This window comes from Propithecus coquereli, unplaced genomic scaffold (genome assembly GCF_000956105.1).
Source record: "Propithecus coquereli isolate 6110/MARCELLA unplaced genomic scaffold, Pcoq_1.0 Scaffold70, whole genome shotgun sequence".
NCBI classification, from domain to species: Eukaryota; Metazoa; Chordata; class Mammalia; order Primates; family Indriidae; genus Propithecus; species Propithecus coquereli.
In genome coordinates this window covers 1535889-1545426 of record NW_012153063.1, presented here as the reverse complement: position 1 = coordinate 1545426, position 9538 = coordinate 1535889, and the positions used below count along the sequence as shown (strand labels likewise).

Sequence of the window (9538 nt, the reverse complement as noted above, 5' to 3'; positions counted from 1 at the left end):
CAATCCACGTTTGAAATTCTTCTGTCATTTTAGTGTTCTGAGTTTGGTTAATGTCCATTGCTGGAGAGTTATTGTTCCTCTTTGGAGGTGTGCTTTCCATTTGAGTCTTCGTACTTGCAGAGTTCTTTCTCTGGTTCCTACCCATCTGGATCAGTTGTTCCTTCTTTCCTTTAGATTTTCATTTGGATAATGACACGCCCTGTTTAGTCTCTGAGCCAGTAGGTGGTGTTTGTGGGTGAGATTTGACCACACCCTTTATGATGAATCAGTAGATGCAGTAAAAGGGTGTGCAGGATGACCTCCCTGTCAGTAGGTGGCACTTGCAGGGAGGAGCGAGCTGCGGTGCTGTTTTGGGGTCCTGTAGCTAGCTCTTGTTCCTCTAGAGAGGCCCTCTTGTGCCTCGGGTGGTGGGTGGTGGGTGGGGCCCTGGGACTTCCAGGTGTGTCCTTATTCTCCATCTCATTGGGGGCAGGACCAGGAGTGAGTCTGGGTAGGGCTGGGTTGGGTATGCCTGCCCTCAGGCTCCGCAACTGCTGTTAGCAGGGGTCAAAGGTCTGTTCTTTGCTTCTATGCAAAGCTGCTGGGAAGGGCTGAAATGGCTCCACTCAGCTGAAAGTCTGGGCTTGGGGGGTGGGGCTGTCCAAGACCCACACTCTGGAGCAGGTCTCGCTCCCTTCCACCCTCCCCCTCTCCGTGGACTCTCCCAGGCCTCTGCCAGCAAGCGGGACCTCAGGCCAATGGATCGCCCCTGGCTGTGACGTGGGCGGGAGTTTCCCTACCCAGAATCGCAGCCTGAGCTGGGTGCACAGCCCTCTTTTAGGGGGAGAGTTGCCCCTCAGGCACGCTGATCTGCCCCTGAAGGCACACACTCCTCAGTAGGCTCTTTCACAGATCTCTCTTCTGTGCCCTGGGGCAGTGCAATCCTGACCTGGGTGTACGGGGTCTGGTCTGCAGGCCTGTCCCCTAGGCCCTGGAGATCAATCCCTGACCCTGCCAGGGGGAGGGGTGCCGTCAAATCACCTACAGGGTGCCCAAGCTGGATCGATTTCACTCCACCTCGGGATTTGCGCCACTCTCCTGGAGTCCCCAGGCAAGCAGCACCTGGGAGGGCTGGCGGGTAGGGAGCTCGCAGTCTGAGTAGCCCTCAGTCTGCTGTACGGCCCCAAAAGGAAAGATCCCGTCCTTGGAGATGCCTCCGTGTGATGGCTAAATTGTCTCTCTGGGCACGCACGGGTAGGGAGGGGGAAGGAGAGAATGGAGCACTATGGCGTCTGCCACTAGGCTCGGGTCTGCGCCCGGGGAGGTGCCCCGAGGGGGCTGGGAGCCTGGCGCTGAGTCCGCAAGAGGCCACTGCTCACTGGCGGTGGCCGTCTCTGGGCTGGTATCGTCAGGTCTCTCCAGCCGCTCAGGAGCCACCAGCAGTCCGAGATGCAAGGGAGGGGGAAGTTAACCACTCCACCTACCCTTGTCGCTGGTCTCCAAGCCTCTCGGGACCTTTCTCCTTCCAGTTCTCCTCCGCAAAGTCTTCCCGTGGAGTCTCCTGTAGGTTCAGGCACCCTTCCTTCTGACCCTCACCCGATCTATGTTTCTCTGCTAGTTTATTTTTTTTTCTCTTTCTTCTAAAATTTGTCTTTTTTGCAGAGACACTCTGACTGGCAGCTTTTCTCGTCCGCCATTTTGGCTCCTCCCCCCATGAATTTTTATATTTCTAATCATCCAGTAGTTCGTATATTCCAAAGGTTATCTCTAAAGCAAGCGTATGTAAAGGGAATCTTATCTAATATAAAGACAGAGATATGTATCCAAGTTGAAATTAGTTGAAACATTTTCGAGAAAGAAGAATTAAGATGACGAGCGTGCCCAGGCCACGTGGGTGTTCTGTCCCAGGAGAGGCAGAATAGAATCGAGAAGTGCTGAGGAGCACGGTCAGGGCCAAGTCGCCTGGGTTGGAATTCTCATTTAGCCACTTATTAGCTGTGTGACTTTAGAGAAGTTACTCAGCCACTCTATGCTTCAGTTTTTTCATCTGCAAAGTGGGAATGGTAACAGAGGAAGGGGCTTATAGGGTCATTGGAAAGATGAAATGGATTAATCCAGGTAAAGCACTCGGAGCTATGACTGCCGAAATAAACACTAGCATTACAGTGAGGCACAGGAGAAATGGGCAGGAGCGCCTTTGAAGCATTTTTCTAAACTTTCCAGCACTTTTCCAGTAGCAGCATTTTCTTCCCAGTGCCCCTCGCTTTCCTTCTCTCCCTCAGACCATAGAAGTTTCATCCGTGCCTAGGAATGATGTGTCTCAGGTTCACCTCCCTGAAGCATTTGCTCCCTGGGCAGGGCCAGTGTCTCGTGGAGCTGTGTCATGCTGGATTAGTGGGGCTGCCTGTCAACACCTGCTCTAGTCCAGTAGTCCATTCCCTGAGTTTAGATGTCATATCATAAAAACATATTTATTTCCCTAATTCTCAGCATGAATACAAATTAAGCATCCCTGATCCAAAAATCCAAAATCCAAAATGCTCCCAAAGCCAAAAATTTTTGAGTGCCAACATGATGCCACGAGTGGAAAATTCTACACCTGACACTTTCACTTTCTAATGGATCGGTTTACACAAACTTTGTTTTATGCACAAAATTCATTTAAAATATTGTATAAAATTGCCTTCAGGCTGTGTGTACAGGGTATATAAGCACAAATGAATTTTGTGCTTAGACCTGAGTTCCATCCCCGAGATATCTCATTGCATATATGCAAATATTCCAAAATCCAAAAATATCTGAAACACTTCTGATCCCAAACATTTTGAATAAGGCATACTCAACCTGTAATTCAATGTTTAATGAAATTATTTTATTTAAGATGAAGGATGCCACTGGTTCTAAGATTGCACCTACATAGAATAAGCTCTTTTTAGTGGAGGTAATTGTTCCTTCAGTCTTTGTACTCCATATAAGTATTATCATGTTTTTAGTTTCACATTTTGGGATTCCCTTTGCTACATTTCATTATTTTTTAATTGAGTTTTTATGGGGATTGAAAACACTTCAAGAAAGGGCACATAAAGTCATATTTCTATTTGGATTGAAGATATGATTCCTTATACTCAGTTCCATTGACCCAGGGAACATCCTGTTTCATTTTCATTCCTCTCTCCATTGTAAAATTGTTTCTTTCTCTCCTTACAGTGACTGGATAAAAAGAGAATCTGTGGCAATTCTTAGAAACTTGACTGCCACAGGAAAACAATTTGGAGGCATTTTGGCTGCACATAGTATATCCACCACACTGAAATACTGGTACCATGGCTCACCACCTGGGGAGATTGTATCTTTAGGAGTACTGAGTGAAGGTAAACCTAAGTTTTTCATATCTTGTAATATTTAAAAACCTCCATGTATGCCTTGTGCTCCTAAGTCTGTGTCCCCACCAGTCTGGCTCTTAACATGCTCTATAAGCTGTCTAGACTTTTATAATTTCATAATCATTCATTCACTCATTCAGTTATTCATTCAGAAATTCAACTGTATTTTGTATGAATGCATTGGAAACACACATAGGAGTTAGACCTGACCTCTGCCTTCAGAAAAACTACAGTAAAGGTGAGCCGGATATATAAACAAAATAATATTGTTAAGTTTTCCTCGTTATGCTCAGCCAAAAAAGGGAAAGCAAGGTCAATTCTAGGCAGGGAGCAGTAAGAATCAAGACAGGCTTCATAAAGAAGATGACAGTCCAGGAAGCCTAAAAGTATGAGTAGCATTGCCTGGAAGACAAGTGTGGAGACAATTCTGGGCACAGAAGGCCACAGGAGCAAAGGCACAAAGGCAGGACACAAAGGGGCACATCAGGACCCACATCTTAGGGTACCAGGTAGCACTAGGGATGTGAAAAGGTTGCTGTCCATCCACAAATACTGGATATAAATTTTTATAGCCTTGATATTTTAATCTGCTAAAAACTTTTCAGAACCCTTCTCTAACATGTTTACAAAACAGGAAAGAGAATAGCTGATGTTCTGTCCTTGGTCAGTTCTATGTAAAGCATCTCTTCCCTTTGTGATTTTCTATGTCCCTTAACAAACTTATTCACTTCCAAAGGTCCTGCCCAGGCCTCTCTGCTGAGCTCTAGCCTGTGAAACATTGCCACCTGGATGTCCTGTTGTCCGTTCCATCCAGCATACACCAAAGTGAACTCACTGTCTTCCTTCCCAATTGCATCTACCTCTTATATTCTTTATGTTACCAGTAGAACCACCACCTTGTCATTGCTCCAGTGACTATGGTGCAGGTTAAAGAAATCTCCCCAAAATCCCCCAAGTCAGAATTAGTCTGTCTCTCCTCTGTACCCGCATAGCATCTTGTTCCTCTGTCAGAGAGGATATAATAGTCTGCCGTTTTTTGATAGTGTGATTAGTTGCGTATGTCTCCTTCGTGACAGTGTAGACACCCTGGGGGCAAGGGCCTTGTCTGGGTCATCTTTCTGCACCTTCATGCGACCAGCATTTTATTCAGTATCTTGTTCAATTAAAGTTAAGTTTCAAAAACAAATACGGAATGACTAGAAGATTTGAAAAACCCTCTAAGGAGAAGTCTTTTAGATCCTGGTTTCTTGACTATCCTCAATTTTTTGCCCTAGTGACAACATTTTTGTTGTGTAGAATGGCAGGAATAATTTTCTTCTGTGATTCAGGCACCACAAAGAGGAGTAACTTTATTTGAATGGTGCTCAGCTAGTAATAAATATTGTCGATCTTCTTATTTAGGGCACATCCAAATGGGGAACTGGGAGCTTCAAGGAAATAAGCAAATATTCTGTCCCTCCTCGCTTTCCCTTCCCAGTCCTTCACACCCTGGCTATGTGACTGCCATAGCAGGCGAGAAGAGTGGAAAGGCAGATGGACAAATGACTTAGGCCCATGGGCTATGTAGGGGTCAAGGACAAGCTATGGCAGAGGCAAAAGGAATACAGACAAGGTTCAGAAGAGAAAGACAGCATTAGCCCCTCCCGGACATGAGAGATGCAGAAGGGAGAATTGTCAGGACACGGATAAGTGCTCAATCAATATTTCTAGAGTGAGTGTTTCAGTCTTCCTTGGAGAAGAATTCTCAGAAATTTAGTTCCATTATTATTTTTCAAAATCGTGTATTATGTCTGTCCTTTTTGACAATGCTTAACCTCACAGGAAGGATTTATTTTTCCGAGTTCTTGTATTTTGCTTTGCTTTGTGTTTGCTCATTGCAGGCCAGTTTGGTATTCCAGAAGGGATTGTCTTTTCTATGCCTGTGAAATTTGAGAGTGGAACTTGGGTGGTTCTTACAGATCTCAAAGATGTAGAAATAAGTGAAAAAATAATGACCAGAATGACGAGCGATCTAATTCAGGTAATGTCAGAATAGATACAAGGGAACTGACTTTGGTAATGACCTTAAACTGATTGGCCCTAGGCCAAGACATACATTGTTTTTCTGTGGGCTCAATTTGCATCTTATTCCTAAAAATAATGAAGCAATAAAAATTTGAAAAAATCAGCAGAAGAATGCTACTCATTTGATTATATAATTTCTGGTATGTTAAAAATATGTGTTGGTTACCTAAAAATCAAGAATCAAAGTGTTTTTCTATTAAAGAATAACTGATTTAGTAACTGTGGTTATTTAATTCTCTGATTATAAATTTTTTTAACAGGAGAAACTTGTTGCACTTGGAGACGTGATAAATTTTCAGCCATACAAATCAGGTAATCTCTTAGATGTGATGTTTTATTGGACTGCTATTAAAAGAGTATTAAAGCATTTGTTATAACTGAATCACTACTAATATAGATAACTCCAATCCATCTTTCACCATTTCTAAACTAAATTAATGAAAAAATAAATTGCTGAGTTCAATGTGTCCTTTGAAATAAAACATCTCATAAGAATGCTAAAGAAAACACATCTTAAGAACACTATGATCTTACAAATTTTGTGTATGCTTTATTTACTAGTTTCCTAGCACTACCATAACAAATTACCACAAACTGGGTTGTTTAAATTTACAAAAATTTATTCACTTACAGTTCAGGAGACTAGAATGCCTGAATCAAGGTGTCAGCCATGCTCCCTCTGAGGGCTCTAGGGAAGAAGCCTTCCTTGACTCTTCGAGCTTCTGGCGGCAATGCTTGCATTCTTGGCTTGTAGATGCATCACTCCAATCTCTGCTTCCCCTTCCCATGTCTGTCTTCTCTCTGTGTGTCTATATTTCCAAACTTCATTCTCCTTATAAAAATACCAGGCGTTGCATTTGGGACCCACCCTAATCCAATACGACCCCATCTTAAGTTAATTATATCTGCAAAGACTCTATTCCCCAATAAGGTCACATGCACAGGTACCAGGCATTAGGACTTCAAGATATCTTTTTGGGAACACAATTCAACTCACAATACCATATTTACTTTTAGATAACTTTATTAAAAAACCAATAAATTTCAATAAGTTTATTTTTCTTATTGGCATTTTCTCTAATCATAAACTCATAAGGAAGGGCTGTCATCTTTCTTTCTTGTCTTTGCCTTAAAGAAAATCCCATCCTAAATTTGGAAATAGACATGTATAAATAAATAAATTTATTTATGAAAAGAGCTTCCATCAAGTGTCTTTGGGAGCTCAACATTCCTTCCTTCCACTAATATTTATCAAGTGGCAACAATAAGCCAGTGCTAGGAGCTGGACAGACAGGGGTAAATAAAACAGACCTGATCGTGCCCTCTTAGAACCTGCAGTCCATCGACGGGCTACACATTATACAGATGACTATAATTGTGGTGTGACAGAGGAATGAGAAGTACAGGGTGCTGTGCTATGAGAGCTTATGCCTGAGGCAGGGAAGTATATGTCAACTTGATTGAGAAAACTGGAAAAAGTTCATGTAGCAGAAGTCTAAAGAGCTGGAGATGAGAGAGAGAGAGCCATGAGGAGTAGATGTGAGAGTTACAGAGGCTTCTGGATGGACAGGAAACTGATCCGGTGTGGGATTAGTTTGGAAAACAGACTTGAACAAGGCGAGACTGTTTATAGAAAGACTAGGATCAGTAGGGTAGTACAATGATGGGTACAGCTGAGACTAGAGGCAGCAGAAATTTAGGAGATATTTAGGAGGTGGAATTATCAAGACTTCATGACACATGGGCTCTCAGGAATCCCGGAAGGCTCAGACTTCTTCTGGTTGAGCATCTGGGTGGATTGACTGATAGGAGGACAAATGGTAAAAAAGAACATCATTTCATTATTTGAGAAAAAGAGATAAAATATGAGAATGTGCTGTGTGTGTGTGTGTGTGTGTGTGTGTGTGTGTGTGTTGTGCATGTGTGTGTTTTGAGTGGGAGAGGAAGGGGTGTGGTGCCTTAGTAGAGGAAGGATGAGTTTGGTTTCTTACATTTTCATTCTGAAATACCTGTGGAGTATCTAAAACAGAAATGTCACATGGAGAACTGCATACTTCCTGGAGCTCAGAAAGATCTGGATTACAGTTGTCAAACTGGGAGTTGTTGCCTCATAAATAGAAATGAAGCCATGAGCATGATGGAAATTATCTAGAAAAAAAGTGAGAGACGAAGGCCTTGGGGAACTTAGCCTGAAATAGTTAGGTAGAAGAGGAGCAGCCGACAGAGGACCGTGAGAAAGGAACGTTCAGAGAGATTGGATGAGCCCCAGAAAACTGTACCGTGGAAGACCTAAAGGCAAAGGTGTTTCAGGAACAAGGGCTGGCCGGCACTGTCGGATGCTGCTGGGGTGTCGAATACAATGAGGCCTGAAAAGTACCCAATGGGTGTATGACATAGGTCATCGATGACGCTGGAAAGAGAAATTTTGTGAACTGGAGAGGGCAGAGGTGAGACCAGAGTGGAAAGGGAGGCCCCTCGCCTCAGGAGCCCCAGTATCGCTATGGAGCTGGTGCACTTAGTGCTGTGGGCCAGAGGAATATGCCGCGTGCCATGAGCGGTGGGGAGGGCACCGTCAGGACTTTGACATGACAGAAGGGCTTTCTGGAGGAGGTGACATCCAAACTGAGTCATGGGAGAAAGAAGGACCAGGTGGGAATGTGTGCAGTAAATGGGAGGTTTGTTCCATTCAGAGGGAGCAACGTATGCAAAGGCACAGACGTAAGGAAGAACCTGTGGAGAACTGCCAATTCATTTACTCATTTTATTCAGAAAATAGAGTTCAAGGTGAGAACCATCAGGAGGAAGGGAGGTAAGCAGTGCTCTTGGTAAAACCAGTGAAGGATTCAGGGGCAGGAGAGGGACAGGAGTAGGTTCTAATTTTAGGACAATCACTCTGTCTGTAATGGGAAGAATGAATGGTGGTGGGGGGACAAGAAGCATCGAGACCAGTTCTGTAGCAGGTAGAGGAATGATGAGACCCTTACCAGAGCAGTGGCCATGGGGATGTAGGGAAGGAGCTAGATTCAAAAGAGATACAATTGATGGAACTTGACCAATCCGAGATCGAGGATAAGAGGGAGCTCAAGGGAATCAGGAATCCTCCGACGTTTTTGACATGTGGACGTATGGTGGTGTCCTTATCTGAGGCAGAACATCCCAAACAGTGGGCCACAAATGGGTTGGAGTGATGCTCTTGACCTCCTCAGCCCTGGGGCACAGAGTCTGGAGCAGCTGGAGCCCCAGGCTGGATGCCTCTGTTGTCCTTGTCATTTGCTGGGTGTGCTGAATCATGAAAATGATTGGGAAGGTACAGTTACAGTAAGGAATATAAGAGAAGCAGCAGAATTTCAAGAGGCATCTAAGTGAAAGTGTCATAGGTGCTGGACACATATCTCTGGAGCTGAGGAGGAGAGAGATCTGAGGTGTACATGAGGAAACCAAGTCATCAGCAACTGGTAGGAATTAGAAGAAACTGCTAACCATGGTGACCTCCTGGAGGAGGGCCTGAGCGGCTGGAGAAGGAAGATTTCTGCATTGTGTGGTCTCTTGTGCCTTTGGATTTTGTTCCATGTGCATGATTTACATAGCCGAAAATATAAAGAGGTGGCTAGATAGACATCTGGATAGTCAGATGTTAATGTTTAACTGCCATTAGAGAGGGAGAAGGTGAAGATAAGAGGGAGGAAAAGGGCTCACAAGACAGTAGTAGAACTCGAGCACAGGATCAACTTCAAACTGAAGGTGTCTTTCCTGCTGAGGCTAGAAAGACAGAGAGAAGGTGGTGGGTGCAGATGCACGTAAGGGTGTGGGATGGGGGAGCTGGAACCAAACAGGCAGCAGGACCAGGTCAAAGACTAGGGGGAAGACTGGGCTCGTAAGGAAGGAGGTGAAGGCATGAAATACAGTCCTGCGCCACATGACCACGTTTCCATCAATGGCGGACCACACAGGCGACAGTGGTCCCATAAGATCCTAATGGAGCCGAAAAATTCCTATCACCTAGCGACATCTCGACAATCCTGACCCTGTGTAGGCCTAAGCTAATGTATATGTGTTTGTGTCTTAGTTTTTAACAAAAATGTTTAAAAAGTAAAAAAAAAAAATTAAATTTT

The 9538-nt window shown here is 44.2% G+C and overlaps 1 protein-coding gene across 1 annotated transcript in view; it reads left to right on the top strand.

The window, feature by feature from the left end:
* MDH1B (malate dehydrogenase 1B, NAD (soluble)) overlaps positions 1–9538 on the top strand; it is a 33498-nt gene that overhangs the window by 18110 nt on the left and 5850 nt on the right. The window contains exons 7-9 of the mRNA XM_012661204.1: positions 3187–3350; positions 5243–5382; positions 5687–5738. Coding sequence (XP_012516658.1) covers positions 3187–3350; positions 5243–5382; positions 5687–5738 — 356 coding nt within the window. The remainder of the gene's footprint in view (positions 1–3186; positions 3351–5242; positions 5383–5686; positions 5739–9538) is intronic.